Source organism: Plecotus auritus (assembly GCF_963455305.1).
Source record: "Plecotus auritus genome assembly, chromosome: 2".
Taxonomy (NCBI): domain Eukaryota; kingdom Metazoa; phylum Chordata; class Mammalia; order Chiroptera; family Vespertilionidae; genus Plecotus; species Plecotus auritus.
The window spans coordinates 56,311,796-56,337,898 of NC_137771.1; the positions used below are offsets into that span (position 1 = coordinate 56,311,796).

The 26,103-nt window shown below is 37.7% G+C and overlaps 1 protein-coding gene across 1 annotated transcript in view; it reads right to left on the reverse strand.

The window, feature by feature from the left end:
- Nucleotides 1-6,886: 6,886 nt before the first annotated feature.
- SLC44A5 (solute carrier family 44 member 5) overlaps nucleotides 6,887-26,103 on the reverse strand; it is a 333,802-nt gene continuing 314,585 nt past the window's right edge. Inside the window, exons 18-23 of the mRNA XM_080658185.1 lie at nucleotides 19,124-19,227; nucleotides 17,100-17,173; nucleotides 16,424-16,494; nucleotides 16,229-16,317; nucleotides 14,842-14,926; nucleotides 6,887-8,533 (exon numbers count right to left, since the gene is read on the reverse strand). Of these exons, the coding sequence (XP_080514311.1) occupies nucleotides 8,427-8,533; nucleotides 14,842-14,926; nucleotides 16,229-16,317; nucleotides 16,424-16,494; nucleotides 17,100-17,173; nucleotides 19,124-19,227 (530 nt within the window). The 3' untranslated portion in view covers nucleotides 6,887-8,426. The remainder of the gene's footprint in view (nucleotides 8,534-14,841; nucleotides 14,927-16,228; nucleotides 16,318-16,423; nucleotides 16,495-17,099; nucleotides 17,174-19,123; nucleotides 19,228-26,103) is intronic.

Below are 26,103 nucleotides of genomic sequence, written 5' to 3' on the forward strand. Positions count from 1 at the left end.
TGAGGCCCATGAATCACACATTAGCTTCCTGACAGAGTGAGGCCTTAAACGTAAGTATTCTGATACTAGGTCTATGTGCCTACGTAGGAGGAAAAATGATATAGATAGATACATAGGTAGGTAGATGATAGAGACAGAGTGGCTAAGTGGGAAGAAGAAAATGATATCACTCGATAAACTTTATCTACTAAGTATCTATCCAATTCAGCTATCTCTATGTGTGGATCTTCTCCTTGACAGGCGCTGTGTGTTTATGCTTTATCACATTAAGTCTTGACGACATTATCCCAATTCGAAGAGACTGAGAAGTCTGAGTTGCAGAGAGGTGAAGTGACTCGTCAAGAGCAAGTGTGTGGATGATGCACCACATCCCCAAGCCCTTGCTCAAGGGAAGACTTGACCTGGTGGCCAATAGTAGAGGGCCTTGCCAGCTGGTGGTAAGAGAGGAGCAAAAGGAAACAGTCTTTATCCTTAGATGAAAAGGACATCCCTATTCCACCTTCGGGGTGACTGACTCTTCTTCCCTCTGAATCTTAGTGCTCAGTCCTTGTGGCCTCCACGCCAAGAGGCTTCCCCAGCCTTCAAGCTCCCTGCGTCACTGCCTCTGAGATGTATACACTCGGGGGTTCCCAGTGTCTTCCTGCCTCAAATGCTTGTTATGCTACATAGCAGGTCATTGAAAAACGTCATGTCCTTCAACGCAGTTTCATTGTAACACTGATGAGCTGCTATAGGAACTTAACTCTTGTTTACATCAACTAACCTATGGTGAAATTGGTTTTGTTATATGGCACTTAAACTTGCAGATGAGGACTTACTGTTTTCAAGCTGCAACTCGTCTCCTCAGCTATAGTCACTCCTTGCCTGCTAGCACAAACCAATGTTTAAAATATGGGACTCACTTTTCTCCCACCCCCCTCCCTTTTAGAATTTCCAATTCTTTATATCTTTCTTTCTTCCATATCTTACGTTTACCTTCAATATCCTTCCAAAGATACCCTAACCAGTTTGGCTAAGTGGATAGAGCGTCAGCCTGCAGACTTGAGGGTCCCAGGTTCGATTCCGGTCAAGGGCATGTACATTGGTTGGGGGCACATCCCCAGTGGGGGGTGTGCAGGAGGCAGGTGATTGATGTTTCTCTCTCATCAATGTTTCTAACTCTCTCTCCATATCTGTAAAAAATCAATAACATATATTAAAAGAATATCCTTCCAAAGAAAATGTAAACCCTACCTTCCCCCATCTTATTCACTGGTCAAAGAAGCATTTAATAAGCACCTCCTGTATGACATGCCCAGATAGAGTACAGAATAAGACAGACAGAGTCTGTGCCCTCATGGGGCTCACACTTAGCAGGGGCTATAAACAAGTAATAGAACACTTGTAATGACTGCTCTGAAAGGAAAGCATAGGCCAGGGGCAATTTAATACACTTTCAAATCTCCCACATTGCCTCCCATTAAGGAAGACTTTAGTAACTATCAGGTTGAATTTTTTTCAAATCTGAGAGGTCTGATGGCAGGCTCTATTCACATGCATTTTCTTCTGGGCCCGGTATCATTGCCAGTACTCTGGGGTTTTGTGGACTAGGACATCTCTTAGGCAGCTGATCATCAAGTGGTCAGTCCCAGGTGGGGAAAATTCTTGGAGCAGTTCTGCATGGATATAAGCACAGCTTGGGTCAAGCAGCTGCTTCTTTGGGGGCTGACTGGGTGGTACTGGCAGGAATTGCAATTCTCTGGAGCTCGAATGGAATACACATGGCACACTTCAGTGTGAATTCAGCTAAAAACTGACTGGGGAACAAGTGACAGCCAAATAGCTTGCACAGCCTTAGCTGTGAATCTTCCTTTGAAGATTGCCTTCGTACAGCTCTTCCCTCCAGTCACCACGCTAAAGACCTAGTGAGGGTGCCCCGTGGTTTGGGAATATATAGCAGAACATTTGAGATCAGCTCTTATTTCTGTTTTTAATATTAAGGGAATTTTGGTATCTGGCTAAGCTTCTTATAAAGAGATAAATGACTGTATTTAGTGTTTCTGGGGTAGTAGCAATAGATGGGAGGGTACTCATGTACCCTCCTGCGTGCTGGACACACAGCACCCACCATCCTCACACACACGCATTTGCACATCTGCACCCAGGCAGCCCACACACTGCAGGCGCAGGACTCTAAGGCCGATGGAGGCCCATCCAGGGTGCTCCCTGCTTGTGGTTTACTTTCTGCTTTCGTTCTATTAAGTCCCATTTGAGAATGACTATTTTATAATGGCCCACACTTAGGAAAACCAGTTCCTGAGCAATTAACATGCCCAAAATTAACGTATGCAAAACAACAAGGACAAATTGTGCAAGGAGCATATAAAAAAAATTTTTTTTTAAGTTCACCTGCAAGGAGGGGGTTAGTTTCCATTTTCAGCTAAGAGAGCCTCTGAACAATTAAACACCTTCCCCAGGTCTTACAATAACAGGGTGATTTGGAATCGAAGCTGATTGTTCTGCTTCTAAAGCCCATCTCAGTAGCAACTAGTCTTCACTGCTGGGCTCTGTCATTTGCCTTTTCTGATGCCTTAGTGTTGCTCAGAACTCATACCCACAACTGCCATACAACTCAGGCTGCTAGTTGAAGTCGTTTCCATTCTTCCTTTTTCTTTACCATTTCCATTTCCTTCCAAAGATCTCCACAGAACAGATGAGATTAATACTGTATAGAGATGGAGATTCCACCAAAAAAAGTACTAGAATTAATAAATGAGTTTAGTAAAGTAGCAGGATACAAAATAAATATCCAGAAATCAGAACCCATTGCAGCATTATTTACAGTCGCCAAAAGTTGGAGGCAGCCCAAGTGCCCGTTAGTAGATGAGTGTATAAAACGCAGTGGTATGTTTACACAATGGACTGCTACTCGGTCATAAAAATAGAAGGAAATCTTACCTTTTGGGACAGCATGGATGGACCAGGAGAGTATTATGCTAAGTGAAGAAAGACCACTGCCATATGATTTCACTTATATGTGAAATTTAATGAATAAAATAAACTAACAAATAAAATAAAGACAGACTCATAATTACAGAGAACAGACTGACAGCTGTCAGAGGGGAAGAGGACTGGGGAGATGGGTGAAAAAGGTGAAGGGATTAAGCAAAAATCCCAAAACTCATAGCTAAAGACAACAGTATGGTGATTACCAGAGGGAAAAGGGGAATAGGAGGAGGTAGAAGAGTGTAAAGGGGGAATAAATGGTGATGGAAGGGGACTTGATTTGGGGTGGTGAACATGCAATACAATATACAGATGATATATTACAGAACTGTATACCTGAAATTTATATAATTTTATTAACCAATGTCACCCCAATAAATTCAATAAAGATAAAATAAAAACAAACAAAGATCTTATCAGAGCATCAGTTTCTTATAGGCCAGGGAAAATAAGATAAAGGAAGAGACTGAATTGGAGTAGAGGAAGTGAGAGAGTTCGAAAGGGAGTCCAATCTGTCTTAGAGTTGAGAGGAAAAAGAGAGAAATACACCAGCTCATCATGACAGCAAAGTTTTGGCTTTCATGCAAAAGGAATGAGAAAAAAAGGCAGATGTTTTTAAATTCCTTAATCATAAATCATGTTGGGGCACCATTCTTTTTCGTTTGTTTGGGCTAAATACATCTATGTGATTAATTTCATTGCAACGTAGTCTGCTACAATGCTGTTTACCAAAAAAAGGAAAAATATTTTTGTTTAATTACTGGCTTCTCATCTGCTCTTGAGTTTCTTTTTCTATAGATTAATGAAGTGCTTTCAGAAGGCACCCTAATTTCTGTAATGTTGACCTCTTGGATCCCGCTAAAGATTTAAAAAAATAGGCTCTTAGCTTTTTTTCTGTTTCTTCTTGGACTCCACTGCTTCCCCAATATCTTACCTTCATTTTCTCCTTTCTGTGCCCTGCAGACACACATGTAGCAACATACATCCATCTGGCTGGAAGAACGTGGAGATTTCAAGGTTAATCTCCCAACGAATCAAGTCCAGACTCACTTTAATTGATATGTAAATTGGAAACATCTTTTTGTTTGATAAGTTTCTCCCACCCTTATTAACACATTGCTTTTTAACAGCAAAAGCCCAAAATATGAAGATGCCCATGTTTGGGGGCCAGCAGTAGAAGGGCAGAAGGTAGTTTTCTCCACTTACTTAAGCTATTCTCAATCGTACAGTATCTATAAAGAACTGGAACAAAGACTCAAGGCTTTAAAAAAAAAAAAAAAGCTAGTCACTTCAAATAGTAAACTTGAATTGATTGCTGTGAAATGTGTCACATTGCCCCCATGCTTAGCAGCACAGAAACCCTTAGAGAAAATACAGCCAGATTCCATATTATTTCATTCCAAGCAATTAGAAAGTCGTAAATGGAGGAGAGGGAGGTTCAATATGTCCTGATAAATTTTAAGAAGGTCCATCACTGTGACATCATCCCTATGTCCAAGCCTTGCATAAGGTGGTACTGAGTTTTCATAAATGAACTAGAGATCTGGTGCATGAATTCATGCACTGGTGGGGTCCCTCCACCTGGCCAGCAATCAGGGCCGATTTGGGCCATCTCACCCAATCCCAATCAGGGCCAATGGCGGCCAGCCAGCCGGGGAGGGACCATGGGAGGTTGGGCGGCCGGCCCTGATTGGGGTCCATTGGGCCAGCCGGCCAGGGAGGGACCACAGGAAGTTGGTCTGCTGGCCCCAGTTGGGGCCCATTGGGGCTGACTGGCCAGGGAGGGACCGCGGGAGGGCTCCAGGGCATGTCTGGCCCTCTTGCCCAGTCCCGATTGGCTGGACCCCAGCAGCAAGCTAACCTACTGGTTGGAGCATCTGCCCCCTGGTGGTCAGTGCACATCGTAGTGACTGGTCGAGCAGTGGACCGAATAGTTGACCGATTGGTCGGACACTTATCATATTACGCTTTTATTATATAGGGCTAGAGGTCTGGTGCACGAAATTCATGCACAGGGGATGTCCTTCAGCTCGGCCTGCACCCTCTCCAATCTGGGACCCCTCGGGGAATGTCTGACTGCCAGTTTAGGCCCTGCGGGATCAGGCCTAAAACAGCAGTCAGACATCCCTCTCACAATCCAGGACTGCTGGCTCCTAACCGCTCACCTGCCTGCCTGCCTGCCTGATTGCCCCTAACCACTTCTGCCTGCCAGCCTGATCACCCACAACTGCCCTCCCCTGCCACGACCTGCCTCCTCCGCCGGGACCCGCCTCCTTCACGCGAGGCAGCAGTGACACTGGGACCCACAGGCCTCACCGCGTGGAGCAGTGGCCAGGCCCCGCCTCTGCTGTGTGCATGGCCATCTTGTGGCAGCCATCTTGTGACGACATCACATGCGAGGGCATGACGCCACCTAGGCATTTATTAGTATACATGGTTTCACATTGTTTTTCATGGGTGTTGGCATTGTTTTCTGGGTGATGACAGATTCACTGAGGACCAGAAGGAACTGAGCTAGGTCCTGAGAGAGATCTTCAATACCCACTTAAGCCCCAAGACTGAAAACATGGTACATGGAAAGTATCTTTGGAAAAGTAATTTATTCCTGCTATATTGGTCAGATAGTTCTTTTTATTGAATTTTATTCTTATAATCATAGAGTTGTATTTTTAAAAAACTTTGCAAACATCGCAGGATAACTTGCAAGAAACTGGAAAAAAATGTCAGGATACCATTCCATATACCATGGTCTGCAATAATGATTTTAGTTCAGTTTTGTCCCATATCTTATGCCAACAAAGACTGATTCATAAAGCATGTTCCCCAGTCCAGAACCAGATAATACTGGAGATAATTACTATGCCTGGTTAGAGTCCAAGAGCAATTTCCTGAGGCACCACTTGTAAAAGTGAAAGAACATACATTGGAATGAGTGCTGGTCAGCTTTGTAGTAAAAGGAAAATAAGGAATTGTTGCGCAGAGCCTGTTTTCCAATATGAGTTTAAACAGATTATGCCTGATGGTCCCACAGAACCTTTCATAGTGTGATTCCACTGTGTGGATTCACAAACTCTTTTTAAGCTTTCTGGAAACATAGAAAAATCAAATCAGAGTCCAGTTTCAAACAATTTATTTACAAGTATAGTCAGTGGCTTTATGATCTAAAACTAAGAGTTATTAAGATTTAAAGCAGAACTTGAATTTCTTCTGAATACCAAACTATATTTTTATTTTAAGCAGAAAGGAATCGTTAGCTATATTAGCTAGCATCTTATTAAAGTTAGGACATTTTAAAAGAACACTGGAAATAGCATGGACATTGTTTTATGTTTTTATTTTAAAAACCTATTAAATTTTAAAGAAAATTTACTTTGAATATTTAATATATAATTCAATTTAAAAATAGACTCATACATTTATTAAGGTATGTCTGGACCTAAGAAAATTTTTAGCTTAAGATTAACCAATGATTGGGACATTTAATCTTACCTTGGAAAACTATCATTAATTAGTGTTCACATTTTTTAGGTTCTTGAAATTGATCCCTGTCTTTAAAATGATGAGATTTACTTCTTATGAATGTTGGAAAAACCAAATGAGGGCCTGAGTAAACCTGTGGCAAATTAAAACAAAGACCAACCAACTAATTTCAGCCATTGGATTAAAAAAATCCATCACTTATCCATTTAGCTTTATTTATTTTGTATAAATTATTATTTTTCAATTATTTGAGTTGGCAATCAATGCACAGCTAGATAAAAATTGAGTTTTTAAAAATAATAATAAATTTAGATATTTTAAAAAAACTAGGTATTTCCTGTCATAGTGTAGTGGGTTTTAAAAACTAAAGCTTTTTTTCTTTTCTAGCTTAAAGAAATAAGAAGGCAGGCAGTTTTTTCTTATCTAAATCTTTATTAGAAGAAAAAAACAAATAGATCTCAAACAATGAGTAACAACAAATTTCATTAAATATTAAATATTTTCATTATCAAAGATATTTAGACAACATGGTCCTAATATTTCTGCATAGCAGAAACCCATTGATTATAGAGCTCAGACTGTCACGTGCTCATGTGAGTTTGTTTTTGGCATAAAAGATTATCTAAAGTTACATTTAAACACCTGTGATCATAGATAAACTGATAGTAACTTACTGTTGATTCTCAAAACTTTCACAAATTATCATGTGAGACTGACATCCCTTTACGGTGAATGCTTTATGGATTCTTTCTATAACAAACAGCATTCATTTTCTTTCAAGTTAAGAGTACTAGGAAAGTCATTTAAAATTGAATTAGAAATTATGCTCCTATTTACATTAGCACAATAAAAATGAATATATTATAAGCAAACTGATTATTTCATATCAAAAGTTTAAAAATAAAATTACATACATAGAACACTCCTTGACAGTAATAAACAATTATTTAAAAAGGAGCTATTCAATACATGACATCTGTGAGCACCCTTTCTTGGGGTAAAGTTTTCCTTTATAATTTCTCAAAGTTTCCCTTTTTAGTTTGTGTAAAACATTGTCATACCTACTGTATTTTCAAAGATCTACCATAAAAAAGATTACATTTTTAAACTTCTCACTTTTAGTAAAAAAAGAAACACAACAAGTGTCCTTTCAGATTTTTTTCTTGCGTGTAGTACACATTCATGAATGTCCACTAGGCGCAAAGGGCTTTGTTTATGCTGCAATGCACTCTGTAGAGCGAGGATATTAAACACACTGAAATGACAAATGGTTTCCAACCAGTGAGCTAAGAGGAAAACAAATGCAAGAAGACTTGTTTTAATCACTAAACATTGCAGGTGTTTTGTTTTGTTTTTAAACAATGTTTGTAAACTTGCCCACAAAAGCTGGGTAATATTAAACAGCCAGTAAGGCACTTTGTCAGAGAGGACGAAGTAGTAAAGGCTGGATGGTTGGCAATTTGTTTAATAGGAAACATTCTACACTTTGAGCAAAATCTGGAGCCGGGCAGTCTTTCCCCATTTACTGCCAAGCAGGAGTGGGGAAAACTTTACAATTTTCTGTTTTGCTTTGTTTACCAATTTTCCCTGCAGAAGTCTTTTAGTTGTGATTTTAAAAATATACATTAGGAGCTCTCAATTTAAACCATGTATCATTTTTCAATCTAATATTTAAAAGAATATTAACACAGTCACTAGTATTTTCGAAAACATCCAAGCCGCTCTATTTAAAAAATGAATTACAAAACAAAAGGTCTCAGTATAAAAATGTTCCATGTTATTAACAATTCCCTTGCGACTTCTGATGGCTTCACATATTACAGTATAAGCTTTGGTATAAAACATGCATATAAGAGCCAACAAGGTCGTGAATACAGTGTTCCAAACACAGAGCGCTTGTGAATCAGACACAGCAGATGAGGAAAAGGGTACACACCGCTGCAGATGATCAGTCTGCACCTCTACTGCGTCGAAGTTGGTGTACTTTTCACCTTCATAATCTTCATCAGAGAGCGATTCATGTAATAGGGTTTTTCAGTAGAACCATCGTTTCTTTCTAAATCTTCCACTAGGAGGAAGAATGGCACAGAGTAAATATCAAAGCAAAACTGTAAGAGAAGTAACAGCGCCATCTGCTGCATTCTTGCTTAACCACAGTTCAAAAATGTATTTGTGGTGTGTGTGTTTTTTTAAACAACATAGTCTGGCATCAACATTATCGTAAACATAACTATGAGAAAACAATCAGCCCTTGTTATTATGTCGGTAAGATATTACCTCATTCTGTGTACCAGGTGAGGTTCTGCCAATAGTCTATGCCTCTCAGCTGCATGACTGAGGAAATCACGTTTACCTTCTTTTGGACAGCAAACTTAATGACAAAAAACCTAAATGATTCACCAGGATTATCTAAATTCACCTTCAAATTCCTAAAAAGTACTATGTTCTCAATGTGATTTCTAAATGACCACATTTTTTCAAAATTTATTTTGTTTGGCCAGAAACAATTCAGATAGTATAGTTTTAAGAAATAAGATTGATAAATTTTAGAATAGTTCCAATCCTTAAATTGCAAATTTTGAGAAATATTGTTTTTCAATTAGTTTTCTTTGTACAAAAGTGACTTCTAAATTTTTTCCTCAAAAACAATGCTCATTTTTACCCTAATATATTTAAATTACACAAAGAAGTTATTAATGGAGAATATTTTTCTGACTAGTATTAAGCCTATAATATAGCTAAAACTTAAGTTTTAAATAAATTATTTAGAAATATTGAATCAAATGGCATTCCCTTAATAGCCAAGTTTAGAATGTACCTCCATATAGTTCAGTAAAAACTTTTACTCTAGACAATTTTCTGGCCTAATCAGTAGATATAATGTTAAACATATAATACAGGGGGCCCATCTAGCACTGTGAATCTAAAATATAGAAAAATCTACCATTTTTAGAAGTTTCCAAATTAATCCCCTTTGCCTCTCAATATTCTAACTCTTAGAACAACTATTTTCATAAGGAGAAAGTAGGCAACTAGCTTCTCACACGTTGATTTATATTTTATTCAAGTGATTTTCAAACTTTTACGTGCATCAGAATCAACTAGAAAACTTCATAATAATCACAAGATGCCCCACACCCAAGCACAATATATCAGAATCTCTTAGGGTGAGGCACAAGCATCTATATAACAAGTTGTCAGTGATTCTGATACATACAAAAATTAAAAATTGTCTTGTTTCATCATTATGAACTTTTTGACTACTCCTGAAGTGGGCTTAATCCTTATAATTTTTAACATTTAAGACAGAGGTAACTACGTTACTAGATGTTGTAACCCATGTATTGTTGAATAATAAAATAATAAATACCATCAAGGAAGACAGCTTGTCACTCTTCTCTGAATTATACTTCAAGAAGAATGAGTGTGAAGAAAGCCCCTTATCGAGCTGTGAAGCCAAGTGACACTTTTGACTACAATAATCTCAAACTAAGCCATTGCAAAGGTCAATATTTTGAATATCTTCCCTATTCATTGGCTTCTTGCTGTTACTGACATGAAGTCAGTCTAAGTGTAGGTTTCCACATTTTAGGATCATTTCATAAATTAGTATTTATATTAGTCTGTAACACAATGATACAATTCTGGATCTCTCGGATACATGGATCGTAATCAGATAAAAAGGTTAGATCAACGTGTTCTTTTCTGTCAATGCATAAATAATCCTTCTATACAAGCTTAGTATAAAAGCCAAAAGGATACAACTTGATTCAATGCTCCTTTGGGGGTACATTTTTACACTGTTAGTTGTATCATATGCACTTGCACACAGGATGGATAAGCAAAGTGCATGAATGTCTGATTCATGCTTTGCTCTGCCATGCAAAAGACTCAGGCACGGCTGCCAGAAACTGGCCTGCCAGCAGAGGTGGGATATGGCAGTAACTTTCCTCCTTAGGCCTCAAGGGACAGCTTTTCTAACCCACAGTATGTCCTCTTAAAAAGGTGCCCGATGAGGCAGCTCTAGAGGACTAATAGCATATTTTCTTAGAGGAAAATCCGAAATGACTTTTCTCTTTCCTCACTGAAAGTTGGGATAAAATCAAACCTTTTGTAGAACAAAGCCAATCTCTTTAATCTAGAAAACAGGTATACTCATGAAAAGATATAATCACTTCTTCTGAAACAAATCCATACCAATTTTTTACATGGTAGGAATAGGAAAATAGGAATTTGTCTCTCTTTAGGTTGAGACAAAAGACAGTAAGTTATGTGGCCATTTCAGTTTTGTTTAGAATACTTTTATGGTGGCCAGAGGTTCATTAAAAATGAACATTCCAGAACTCAGATTCAACTTCACTATAAATGCAGTATCACTAAAACAAAGCGGGCTGTGCAGGTCCCACAGTAATTTTTACCTAGTAACGCTCTCTATGGAACCTGTATAACATTAACATATACATGTTTATTATGAACTTGAATCACCCACTGAAATATACTTCCTAGGGAACCATTAATACGAGTTTAATCACAGTTTAGAGAGTTGTCCACTAGCTTGAACAGTACAAATATGACCATAGCACCATATTTACAAATTCAGTACCATATGCTGGTTAACTATAAATCAATCTTTTTATGGCTAATCCATTATACATTTATAGCACTTTCAAGAATTGCCTGAATATCCTTTACAAATATACATGTATCACAAGAAAGGCTATTAAAGTGCTGCAATGAGAAACAGCACGCCGAGCTATAAAAGCTTTTAAAACACATTCGGCAATAGACTTAAAAAGAACAAAGTATGCCATTTACTGCCCTTCAGCAGGGACCATAGTCAGTCCACAACGTATCCTGGTTCACAGAGGCTACTGTGATCCAAGGCCCGGAACCTCAGGTGGTACCAGGTTCTGGCTTTTTTAGAAACCAGCACAGAAATTCTACGTGACTCAAAAGCATCATTTTCTAATTACAAATGACCGGATTTACAAAACTGCTTAAAAGTGAGCGGCACTGTTTGGAGCTTTTCTACTCTTTCTGCTTCTGGGGGACGAGGTGCCTCTTGTTCAGAATGCCGTGCAGGGTAGGGGCTATGAAGTAGGGTTTTTCTGTAGATCCATCATTTCTTTCCAGATCTTCACCTGGATATGCAGCAGCCAAAGTAGGCAAAAGCAGCAAGCAGCAGCGGAACAATTATACGCATTTTTATAAAGTGGAGAGTCGAACAGGGAAAAATCAGAGAAATCAGCGTTAGAAAGTCAAATACAAGACAAAAGAGGGCAGTTCAGTTGGGAGCTGGACAAAGTACGGTAAGAAGCAAGCGTCAGCCTCTGTCAGGAAGCGCTGAGACTCCCTAAGCCCCACCCACTCCCTCGGAGGGATGCTGATGGTTTCAAAGTAAACAAAATCTTTCATGTCCTTTCAAAAGCATTATCTTTAAATTCTGTGGCTGCTTCTTTCAGAAAGCTTAACTGCCACATCCTCTGAGATAAAGCTGAATAAAAAGTGCATTATTCCTGTGATAAATGTAGAACAATAATTGAATTTCAAAATTCCAAGCCACTTTTAATGGTAGTCCAAACCCTAATGTTATACATGAAGAAACTGAGATCCAGAGATGTAAAATCATCCTCCTAAAGTTGAAAGCTCTCAGGCGCCCAGTCACAGTGGCTCAGTGATTGAGCGTGGTCCTATGAACCAGGAGGTCATGGTTCCGTTCCAGGTCAGGGCACATGCCTAGGTTGTGGCTTGATCCCCAGTAGGGGGCCTGCAGGAGGCAGCCAATCAATGATTCTCTCTCATTGATGTTTCTATCTCTCTCCCTCTCCCTTCCTCTCTGAAATCAATAAAAATATATTTTAAAAAATAAAAAAGCTCTCGGGCAATCAGAATGAGGTGAGGACCCAACCTTCTGACACTTACTTCTCTAAGGCATCCTGTCCTAAATCCTAGCAGCCTGTCTCAGATTATAGTTAAAAGCGAATACTAGTGTTTTCTAACTTCTATAATAAATGCATTTACCTTGCTGCTTTGCCTAGGCTTATAATAAAGAGATGGGGTGTTCACTGTTGGGTGGTTGGGGGGAAGTACCAGAATGAAGCTGAGAATTAGGTTTCCTGAAAGTACATACAATTCACAGCAGATAATATCTATCAATAAATATATAAATGCAATTTGATTCTAGGTTTTGACTAATACATTGTAAAATATTTATTTATAGCCTTTATTTATTATAACATAAAGGATAAATAATAGTATACAAAACCATATGATGATAGTTTGTGGAATAAATCTAAATTATTTTCCATCAGAGTTTTTTAGGAATGGTGGATTGCTTGTTTAGTATATTTCTGCATTAAACCTCACAGTGATTTTCCTCACAAATAACATGAAAATCTAAGGAGGAAACATGAGAGACACAGAAAATTTTTGTTCTTTCTTCCTTAATCATATTTCTGTACCATATATCACATATCATATGTTGCTGTCATCACCCTTGAGGTATTGGTAGGAAGCTTGGTATGGATCATTTTAATAATCATCTACAACTATTCTTTTTTCCCACCCTGGGATCAAAATTCTCAGTGCCCTGTAATGTTAAAAAAAATGTCATGTTTCTGTAAATGAAGTGTTTGCAAATGGTTCACATTTTTTATAACACCAGTTTTACTGGCAGTCAAGATATTAGGTATAACAAGATATATAAAAAATAAAAGGTACAGCTCTACACAGTCATAATTTGGCTTCGAGTATCATGTAAGAAGAATGTTTGCCAAAGTAAGATGTTGCCCATGGTAACAGCTGGGAAGTGAAGGGAAACCAACTTGCTTCCCTTGTTCTTTATTATCAAACGTGAGAGTCCCTGAAAGGAAACAATTCATGTTCAACACACAACATATTGAATAAAGCTAAAAGTACACCCAGTTTTCAAGAAGCTAGCAATTATTAATATAAAAGGGTAGAAAACATTTCTCACTGCTTAAATTTAAAATCCACTGTAAAAATTAAAATGCATAAGATTTGCCAAAGCTTCCAAAGACTGGAAAGGAGTAGGTTCTAGACATTTCCTGAGACATATTTTGAGAAACATTTTTAGTTACAAGAACAGGCACTATCCCAGTGAGAGTCCCAGAATTGTCCCCATGTTTAGTGTCTGAGATGAAAAAAGAGATCTTGGAACATTTGAGAGTTCTCTACTCTGTCTTAGGCACTACCTTACCCCACGTTTCTCATTCCAGCTCAGGTATGAGAGATTTGTTCAGGTGGTTTTTCCTAACAAACCACTGGGGTACTAGGAAAATATTAAACATTCCAATTCCATTTACAGCCAGAGGAAGAGCTAATAGTACACAAAGTCCCCCTGACTTCTTTGTCCGGTTACTGGAAATTGATTTTTAAATGTTCAGAAAGAAAACCAAAACAAAAAAAGGTCAAACCATTTTATAGGAGATTTGCCTTGACTATTTCTCCATGAGGTTATTATCTTCTCTCCTGATCCCAGCATGAAGTTGATACTTATGGTTTTTATTAAAAACAAATTTAATTTTACACAAGGGGAGTGGATCACTCAGTAATGCCCTGCTATAGAATGTTTTCTCTACTTTTTTTAAGAGCAATGTGCCAGAGAAATAATCTCTCAGAGGGTCTAGCTGTAGGGCTAATGAGTTCTGCTCTCACCTGCTGACCCTCCTTGCTCTAGGTTGAAGGTGAGAGCCAGATCAAGCTCCTGATGGGCTCTAGGTTCTCCAGGACTTTTAAGATGAAATACTAATAGAAAACATATCCATTTCGTGTATGCATCTTATACATGTCACACAGAGGCACAGTCAGTAAGTCAGTGATGAAAGCTCTAAAGAAGCACGTATTTTAACTCTAAGCATCAGAATTGATCTAGCCATTTCCTGGACATGCTCCTCTATGAATCCTCCCCATTTGTCACTGTGTTACCTAATGTGAACTGGTCCCTATGTGTCTTTGAAACCATTGCCAGCTTGGCTTATCAGAATCTATAAAGGCTCTCCTCAAAGAGTTTCCAGAGCCCAGTCATGTCTTCAGTTCTGTTAATAAAGCACCACAGAAGCCAATCATTATTATAAATTTTAAAACATTAGGAAATAAAACCACCATTTCATGCTAACACCATGCCATGAAGCCTGTGGTTCATTTCAGTAGCTGACTCTTCTGTGCTTTGCAAACTCCATTCTCTCAGCCATTAAGGTTTCAAGAGCATCCACTCAACAATGTCTCATTCCAAATAAACAGATTTGTGATTGCAGCCAGGTCATAGCAAACCTACAAGCCAGCTATGGGCATGGATCTTAATCTCATCTCTTGGTTATCCACTGAAGGGGGGAAACACATATTCTGAAAACTTACAGAAGCAGATGAAAATTGTATCAATACACATTGCATAGACGCTGAAGAACCCGTGTGCAACTAGGTAAGATCCAGCAATGATTGTCTGTAAATGAGTAAAGGAGAGAATGTTGATGTCATTAACTCATCTAGAAGAACAATAATGCAGCTTTAATGAAAGTCACCATGAGAGAGCTTGGAAGTGCTGTGTTGAGGAAGATTCCAATATAGAGACCAGAAAATATTCAATGATAATGTTTCTGAGTGCTATGTACTGGGATTTAAACAAAATGTACTAGATCACCTGCCCATTTTCTTACCACTATCCCCGATGCCTACCAAATATATCCCATATTTAGGATTCTGTGCACGGAGGCAGTAAAGCATAGGAGTTAAGAGCACACACTGCTTAGGCTTGAATCACAGCTCAGGTGTTTCTTTAACACGTTACTTAACCTGTCTGTGCCTCCTCTATAATAGTGTTGGTGGGAGAGGGGAGAATGTGAATAATAATAGTATTTATAATACATGAACTGAGTGAGTTAATATATTGTAATAGATGCCAGAGGACTCCACCCAGGTCCCCTCCAGCTGCACATCTGCCCCCCAGTTTTGGGTAATGTAGGCTGCTTCCTTCAGTACAAATTGCCCTCCTTGCAGAGAACTGCCTCAGCCAAGGCTACAGCCTCACCCAGGGGCAATTCTTGGGCAGCGGCTGCCTCAGGCAGCATATAAAAGCTCAGTCCCTTTGTCAGAAATTCCCGTAATTATGCCTAAGGCCTCAGCTATAACTGCAACTTGGGTCAGCTCCTTCCTTTGCCAGGACTGCCCTCCTCACTTCCTTAAAAGTGTATCTCAGGAGAACACTTCCTAATAGACCTCTCACATGCAATCCTCTGTCTCAGAGTTTATTTCCAAGGAACCCAACCTTTGAAGCAGGCTTCGCACAAAGTAAGCCTGATAATGTTAGTTATCATTATCTCTCTTATTCCTTTTTGTTCTTTTTTTTCTATTTCTGATAAACCAGAGTCAATATTACTTAGTTACTATGGAATAAATTGTGTTTCCTCAAAATTCATATGTTGAAACTTAATCTCCAATGTGATGGTATTTGGAGGTGGAGCATTTGAGAGGTAATTCAGTTGTAAGGGTGGAGCCCTCTTGAATAAGATTAGCGCCCTTATAAGAGGAGTCAGGAGAGATACTATCTCTCTCCACCATGTTAGGATGGAGCAAGGAGGTTTCCCTTAGCAAACCAGGAAGAGAGCCATCATCAGGAAACTAACATGTGGGCACCTTGACCTTGGACTTCTCTGCCTTCAGTATGTGAAAAATAAGTTCCTGTTGTTTAAGCCACCCAGTCTATGCTATTTTGTTACAGCACCTGGACTAAGACACCAGCTCTTACCAGCAAAGGTACCCAGTAGTAATTTAAAGATGTTGGTCCTTCTATAATTATTGAGATTCTCTGTGTGAAGAGTAAAAAGGCCAGGACACCTACAATGAAAAAGCAGAACATATATATTATGCATTTGCAAAGGAATATAACTTTTTATAGTAGTTTCTCTAAGCACCTTATAAACTTTTTATTATTATTACTTACCTATACACCCAGAAACTAGTATTTTCCCCAGGACAAGTACAAAGTCTGTAACTTTATCCATAACTGCAACTCTAAGAATCAGAAAAAACAAAGTGGTTTTTTTTGTGTTTACATGCATTACTTGAAATTTATGAGAATAAATAATTCATTAGTTCATTTTGATGCGTATTTGCTGTAAGTTTGGCATTTGTTAAATGCAAGAATTGAAGTTCTGGGATGAATTCCTGACTCATTCTTAATGAAGTAAACAGAAGATGACATGGTAGGGCTGTTGGGCGCTATTGGTGGTGTCAGCCTCCCTACCTAACTCATGGCCTAGACATCCTGAATCCAAAGGATGCTGCTTTGATTCTCTGATTTTGTTCACTCAGACTATCAATTTCGGGAGAGGGAAATGGTCAGAGACATGATGATAATGTCCATGTGAGGGATTTCTTAAAAAGAGGGAATAAAACTAAATAAATGACAATGGGTATAAAGACATCGGTGAGTGATGGCAGAAACAATTCTAAGATATAAAAATAAATGATTGATGTGACAGAGAAGATTTAAATCTATCAAATTAAAAGACAATATTCATGTTTAAGATGACTGCCAACACTTTAATAACAACATGTGAAGTATGTGATGCTCAAGGTTCAGCAAATCGATTGCAATGTTCAACCTGATTACTTACTTTAAAATATTTCTTATCAGCAGATCGAAAGCATCTCTTGCAGACCTGCAGAAGTTCTTGCCATATATTGCAATCTGAGGAAGACAGTTATTATTCTGGAGTCAGTAATCCTGACAAGACCAAGAGACAATCCAATAACAGGAAAATGAATAAATTCTCTGTCAGCCATACAGCCATGTACACTCATTTCTCTTTCCAACATTTGGATTTGTGGGAGGCATGGGAACTGTGTGTCCTCAACTCTGCACAACTCTCAGTATTGTTGACAATAAGGTCTGCTTCAGATGCTATATATCCCATTCAACCCTATGGGGATTAGACAACTTCAAACAGTTTCTCAAATCTTTTCTCAAATCTCAGGAAATGGTTTCTGTCTTTGAAGCGTTTGGCTGGGGTTTATTGCTGAATGGGTTAAATGTTGTAGAGATCATATTAAAAATTACTCTCAGAGCCCTCACTGGTTTGGTTCAGTGGATAGAACATTGGCCCCTGGACTGAAGGGTCCCAGGTTCAATTCCGGTCAAGGGTATGTACTTTGGTTGCAGGCTTGATCCTCGGCCCTGGTTGTGGTGTGCAGGAGGCAATCAATGTGTCTTTCTCACATTGATGTTTCTCTCTCTCTGTCTCTCCCCCTCCTTTCTACTCTCTCTAAAAATCAATGGAAAAATATCCTTGGATAAGGATTAACAACAAAAAAAATTACTCTCAGAAGCCCAGTGCCTTTCAATACACTTGATTTACTGATGAGAAGCCTCAATACAACATTCCCACTGAAAGTATATTAATGACTACTTGAATCTCCATGACTGTTTGAGACATTGCTGAAGACCCTGTGTCACTGTGATAATAAGCAAGTGTCATTAGACTGTAGTTGCTAAATTTTAAAAGAATTTTATTTTTCAATTCTCTATATTTAAAAATTTCTTTAGAAGCCTCCATATTCCCCAGGAAATAAGAAACAAATTTAGTTAGGCATTTCCACATATCTCAACATAAGATTCACACAAAAAAGGAACAGACCCTTCCTTTAAAATATATAAATCACAAATTAGAAAGATCTTTTCTTCTCAGAGTGAAACATAGACTAAGCTTTCTTCTCAATAAACTGTCTCAAAGACACACAAAATCATTTTCAATCTAGCACATTTTAAAATTTCCAAGATAAATATTTTTCCTCTCCAAAAAGATGTTGAAAGCGATAATGAAGTGCAGCTAATTTCTATCTCAACTAGGAAATCATAGCCCTGAATCACATAGGCAGCTGATTCACAAATTCTTATATCCACACTAGAGGCCCAGTGCATGAATTTGTGCACAGCTGGGGTTCCTCAGCCTGGCTGGTGATCAGGGCTAATCGGGGCTGTCTCGCCCAGTCCTGATTGGGGCTGATCAGGGCCAGCCAGGGGAGGGACCACGGGAGGTTGGCCAGAACAGGAGGTTGGTTGTGGGAATGCACTTACCACCAGGGGGCAGCTCTTGCATTGAGCGTCTGCCCCCTGGTGGTCAGTGCACATCTTTTGGTCTTTCGATCACTTAGGCTTTTATATATATAGACTAGAGACCTGGTGCATGAAATTCGTACACGGGGGGAGGGGTGTGTGTCCCTCAGCCCAGCCTGAACCCTCTCCAATCGGGGACATCCCTCTCACAATCCAGAATTGTTGGCTCCCAAACTGCTCGCCTGCCTGCCTGCCTGATTGCCCCTAACCACTTCTGCCTGCCAGCCTGATCACTCCCTAACCACTCCTCTGCCAGCCTGATCGACGCCTAACTGCCCTACCCTGCTGGCCTGGTTGCCCCTAAATGCCCTCCCCTGCCGGCCTCCACATGAGGGCAGCCATCTTTGACCACATGGGGGTGGCCATCTTGTGTGTTGGAGTGACAGTCAATTTGCATATTATTCTTTTATTAGATAGGATGTGATAAATTCAACTGCATGATCTAAAAGTGCTTTAGAGATGGAAATGTAGACATAGGGTTTGTGTTTGCAAAGAAGTTTAGTAAATAAAAAATAATCTACTTACCATAACATAGGCATTTCTGTTCAAAAACTTTACCACTTTTTCCAAGCACCAGAAACAGCATTTCAGGCAGTGTTGTAGAAATTTGGCAATGTTGTTCTGGTTATCTATGAGGAGATATTTACATCTATTAATGGTTTGCAACTAAACTCTCTGAGTCAAAAAATAAATTAAAAATTTTTCAATGGCTTTACATTTTTTAAGTTGCAATAAAATATATACAAAATTTACCATTTTAGCTATTTTTAAATGTACAATTCAATAGCATTAAGTACATTCACAATGTTGTGCAACCATCACTATCTATTTCCAGAACTTGTCATCATATCAAATAGAAACTCTATATCCACTAAAAATAACTCCTCGCTCTCCCCTTCTCCCAGTCCTGGTTACCTCTATTGTACTTTGTGTCTGTATGAATTTGTTTCTTCTATACCTCATATCACTTGACATAAAGTTTCTAAGGTTCATCATTTCATTCTTTTTTTGAGCTGGATAACATTCCATTGTATGGGTACATTACATTTTCTTTATCCTTTATCTGTTGATGAAATTGGGTTGTTTCTACCTATTGGCTATTGTGAATAATGCTGCTATGAGTATTGCTGTTCAAGTATCTATTTGAGCCACTGCGTTCAATTCTTTTGAGTATATATATATATATCTAGAAGTGGAATTGCTGATAAGCTGGAAATCCTATTTTTAATTTTTGAGGAATTGCCACACAGTTTTCTGTGGTGGTTACACCATTTTACATTTCCACCAGCAATCAACATTTCCAATTTATCTTCATCCTACAAACACTTGTTATATTCCATTTTTTAACAGTAGCCATTCTAATGGATGTGAAGTGGTACCTCATTATGGTTTTGACTTGCATTTTCAAAATGATTAATATTGAGCCTCTTTTTATGTGTTTAGTAACTACTTGCATAATCTTGTTTGGAGCAATGTATGTGCCAATTCTTTGTGTGAGACCAAGATGATGATACAGAACTGAACTTCCCTCCTTCCACGGATACACTGAGTGTACAGCTATACATGGAGTAATCTCCTCTGAGAGAAAACCAAAGACTAGCTCAGTGACACACACATCAGATAACCAAGAAAACCCCCACACTAAAATGGGTAGAAAAGGCTGAGGCACACCACCCTATAGACTCCACTCTCTGCACAATACTGTACAATTGGGATGATATATCCAATTCTCAGCTTCTCCTGAGGAGTGAAGGGTTTGGACAGCACATCTAGAATTCCAACTTTTGAGGCTCCCACCCAAGGGACAGGTCCTTAAAACACATAGCTCTGAAAGCCAACAGGCTTGTGTGGACAAGTCCCATAGGAACAAAGAGGCGGTTTTTAATAGGCACATGTGCTAGTACTCACTGTAGCTATCTGCTCAGGGCATAGCACACAGAGTTCAGGCAAAAACACCTATATTTCTGTCTTTCTAAGGAAGGGGTCTGACTGCATACTTTATAACCTGCAACCCAAGGTTCTGGCTTTCTAATTTGCATGCATCTAGGAGCTAACTACGATCCTCCATGGAGCCTGTGGAAGCTGGTAGGCACTTCCACCACCTTCTGTCTCTATCTCACTGCATTTATAACACTCGGTCACCAACATCTCTTTGGAAGTTGCTTGTACACATGCCTGGTGCCACAGCATTTGAGGCTGCTGCCTGAGGGCTGGTTCCCAGTTCTTCTGGCCCTTTTAGCCAACAGGTCTTGCATTCATGACTCCTTAGGACTATAGCAAACAAAGAAGCAGTTTTTAAAAGGTGCAAGAGCACCCTTCCCACACCCACCACCATGGCTATACATCCTCTCTGTGCAGAGGGAGCAGGCAAAAACACCCACTTCCCAGTTTCTCCTTGAAAGGTGCTAAACTGCATACTTTCCCAGCTGCTGTCTGAACATCTGGCTTCTAATCAGCCTGCATCTAGGTTTTGCCTGTGATCCTCCCCTTTGAGACACCTACAGGTCTTGGGAGCCACCAAGAATAACCATGGTGGCTAGGACAATTACAGTTTTAAGAGAACCAGAAGCTTGAGCTAGGCTAATTGATAGCGTTCATCTCCTATATGAGACCAGTCTGACATAAGGGGAGAGGTGGCTTTTTCATTTAATGCACATTAACCAAAATAGAGTCAAGAAAAAATAAAGAAACAAGGAAATACATTGCAAACAAACAATAACAAGATAAATTTCCAGAAATTGACTATATATATATATATATATATATATATATATATATATATATATACATTTATTTCAGAGAGGAAGGGAGAGAGAGATAGAAACATCAATAATGAGAGGAAATAATTGATTGGCTGCCTCCTGCACTCCCCCTACTGGGGATCAAGACTGCAACCTAAATACATAAAGCAAACATAAACTGTTATGAAGGGAGAAATAAACAGCAATATAATGATAGTAGGGGATTTCAATACTCCACTTTCAATAATGGATAGAGCAATCCAGACAGAAAGTCAAAAATAAAACATTAGACTTAAATTACATGTTACACCAGAAGAATTTAATAGACATTTACATTACATTCTATCCTACCACAGCTGAATATACATTCACCTCAAGCACACATGAAATATTCTCCAGAATAGATAATGTTAGGCCACAAAACAGGTCTTAATAAATATAAAAAGACTAAAATTGTATAAACTATCTTTTCTGACCACAGTGGTATGAAACAAGAAAAAAAATGGAATATTCACCAATGTGTGGAGATTACACAACATGCTACTGAACAATTAATAGATAAAAAAAAAAATCAAGGAGTATCTTGAGACAAATGAAGATGGAAATACAACACACCAAAGTAGTTTTAGAGGGAAGTTCATAGCAATAAATACCTGTGTTAAGGAAAAGTCTGATCTCAAACAATCTAACTTTACACTTCTAGAAACTAGAAAAAGAAGAACAAATTAAACACAAAGTTAGTAGAAGAAAGGAAGTAGTAAAGACCAAAGTATAAATAAATGAAATAGAAAATAAAAAGACAACAGGGAAGATCAGTGAAGGGAACAGCTGGTTTTTTGAAAAGATAAACAAAATTGACAAACCTTTAGCTAGACTAATTAAGAAAAGAAGAGAAAAGACAAATACAAAAATGAACGTGGAGACATTACAACTAATACCACAGAAATATAAAAAATTATGAGACATCTATGAATAATTATACATCAACAGATTAGATAACCTAGAAGACACAACTTTCTAGAAACATGTAACCTACCAAGACTGAATCATAATGAAATAGAAAATTTAATTTGAATCAGAAATCAAAAACCTCCCAACAAAGAAAAGAATTAGACGGCTTCACTCATGAATCTTATCAAACTTTTAAAGAAGAATTAACAGCAACCCTTCTCAAACTCTTCCAAAAATAGAAGTACAGGGAACATTTCCAAACTCATTTTGTGAGGCTAGCATTATACCGATACCAAAGCCAGACAAGGACACAAGAAAAGAAAATTGCAGGCCAATATCCCTGACAAATATAAATGCACAATTCCTTGACAAAATATTAACAAACTAACTGGTCTCAACATAATCAAGGCCATATATGACAAGCTCACATCTAACATCACACTCAAAGGTGAAAAGCTGAAAGCTTTCCTTCTAAGATTAGGAATAAGACAGAGATACCTACTCTCTCCCCTTATATTCAACAGAGTACTGGAAAACCTAGCCAGAACAATTAGTCAAGTAAAATAAATAAATAAATAAATAAATAAATAAATAAATAAATAAATGAATAAATAAACAAACAGCATGGAGATCAGAAAGAAAGAAGTAAACTTGCCTTTATTTGCAGATCACATGACATTATATATTAAAAAAAAAAACCTACTGTCTCCACCAAAAAGCTATTAGAACATAAACAAATTCAGTAAAGTTTCAGAAAACAAAATCAATATACAAAGATCAGCTACATTTCCATACATTAACAACTATTAGAAAGAGAAATTAAAAAAAACAATTTCCTTGACAATTTCATCAAAAACAATAAATATGTAGAAGAAATTTAAACAAGGAGGCAAAAGACCTGTGCATCAAAACTGTAAACTATTAATGAAAGAAATTGAAGAAGGCACAAATAAATAACAAATATTCCATGTTCATGAATTAGAAGAATTAGCATTGTTAAAATGTTTATAGTGCCCAAAGCAATCCACAAGTTCAATGCAATCCCTATCAAAATTCCAATAGTATTTTTCACAGAAATAGAAAAAAAATTCTAAAATTTGTATGAAACTACAGAAGAGTTTGAATAATCAAAGCAATTGAGAAAGAAGAACAAAGCTGAAGGCATTATACTTATTGATTTCAAACAATAGTAATCAAAACAGCGTGGTAGTGATACAAAAATTAACCCATAGATGAATGGAACGGAGAGAACAGAAATAAATTCATGCATATATGGTCAATTAATTTTTGACAAAGGAGCGAAGAACATACAATGCAGAAATGATGGCATCTTCAATAAATGGTGTTAGGAAAAGTAGATATCCACACACGAAAGAATAAAATTGGACCGTTATCTTACACCATACATAATAATCAACTCAAAATGGATTAAAAACTTGAAAGTAATTCTGAAACCATAAACTTCTAAAAAACATAGGGCTAAGTTCTTTGACAATGAATAGTATTGGCAATGATGTTTTGAACATGACACCAAAAGCAAAGTCAACAAAAGCAAAAATAAACAAATGGGATTACATCCAATTAAGTTATGCACAGCAAAGAAAACCATCAATAAAATGAAAAGGCAACCTATGGAATGGGGGAAAAACTGGAAACTACATATATGATAAGGGGTTATGTCCAAAATATATAAAGAACTCAATAGCAAAAAAACCCCAAATAACCCAATTTAAGAAAATGGGCAAAAGACCTGAATAGACATTTTTCCAAAGAAGATATACAAAAGGCCAATAGGTAAATGGAAAGGTAGTCAATATTACTAATCATGTGAGAAATGAAAATCAAAACCTCACTGAGATATCTACCACACACCTGTTAGGATGTCTACTGGCAAAAAGAGAAAAAATAAGTGTTGGTGGGGACTTGGAGGAAAGGGTAACCTGTACACTGTTAGTGGAATGTAAATTGGTGTATCCACTATGGAAAACAGTATGGAGTTCCTCTAGAAATTAAAAATAGAATGACCACATGACCTAGCAATTCCACTTCTGTATATATATCTGAAGGAAATGAAGTCACTATCTCAAAGAGGTATCTGTACTCCCATGTTCTCTGTAGCATTATTTCAATATCTAATATATGGAAACATATCATTTGATGCATTAGTGGATAAAGGAAATATGGTACACAGTGGAATATTATTCAGCTTTAAAAAAGAAGGAAATCCCACTTTTGCAACAACAGACACGGATGTGAAGGGCATTATGCTAAGTAAAATAAACCAGATAGAAAAAGACAAATATGCATGGTATCACTTACATGTGGAATAAAAAAGAAAGTTGAGCTCATACAAACAGAAAAGAATGGTGGTTCTGCAGGATGAGTGGTAGAGGAAAATAGGAAGAGGGTGGTAAAAGGGTGCAAACTCTCAGTAATAAGATGAATAAAGGTCGAAGGGTCTAATGTATGACATGGCAAACAGTTAAAATTTGCTAAGAAAATAGAACTTAAATGTTTTTACCAAAAAAGAAAAAAGGTAAATATGTGAGGTGAGGTGATGGATGTCTTTATTATCTTGAATGTGGGAATCCTTTTACAATGTTTATGTATACCAAATCATCATGTTGTACACTTTAAACATATTACAATTTTATTGCTGAATTATATCTCAGTAAAGCTCAGCAAGTTTTATATAATTAAAAAAATCCTTTGCCCATGTTGAATTGGGTGTATTGTTGAGTTGTAGAAGTTCTTTAGATATTCTAAATATTGGTGGCTAAGTATATGATTTGCAAATATTTTCTCCCATTCTGTGGATTATCCACTCTCTTGAAAGTGCCCTAGATGCGTTCTTTATTATTTTGATGAAGTCTAATTTGTTTTTCTTTTGTTGTCATATATAAGAAAATCACTAAATTTAATGTCATAAAGATTTCTTCCTTTGCTCTTTTCTAAGAGTTTTTAATCACTTTTAAATCATTGACTCTATTACTGATGCCCCCCTTATACTTTGCCTCCACCTTATACTTTTAGCTTTTATGATCAATTTTGAAATATATTTTTAAAATATGTTTTTACTGATTTTAGAGAGAGAGGAAGGGAGAGGGACAGAGATAGGAACATCGACAAGACAGAAACATCAATCAGCCTCCTGCATGCTCCCATTGGGGATCGAGCCCACAACCTGTGCATGTGCCCCGACCAGGAATCCAGCAGTGACCTCTGGTTCATGGGTTGATGCTCAACCCCTGAGCCATACCAACAAGGATTGAAATATTTTTTATATGATGTAAGGTAAGGGTCCAAATTAATTCTTTTGCATATAGATACTCAGTTTTACTAGTAATAGTAGTTGAGAAAAGCTGTCCTTTCCCCATTGAATGGGCTTATATGTGAGGATTTATTTGGGAGCTCTCTAGTCCAGTCCACATCCATATGTCTGTCCTTATGCCAATGCCACACTGTTTTGATGACTGTAGTTTTGTATTAATAAATTTGGAAATGTAAACATTCCAAATTTGTTGTTCTATTTCAAGATTGTTTGGGCTGTTAATAATTTTTCAAAGTGCATTATAAACAGAATTTGTATGTTTATAAGTTATATGTGTCATGTATGAAGATTTATGCCAATGACTCCCACATTTATATTTTAAGCCCAACCTGTCCTGAGCTCTAGACTTGAAACTGCCTGACAACTCCAGCATGCTTTTCAATATTAGCATGTCACAAACACAATTTTTAATCTCTTTGAATTTGCTTTTCTTGGTTTTTGACATCTTAGTAAACAGCATCACATGCTTTTTCTCCCTTTTC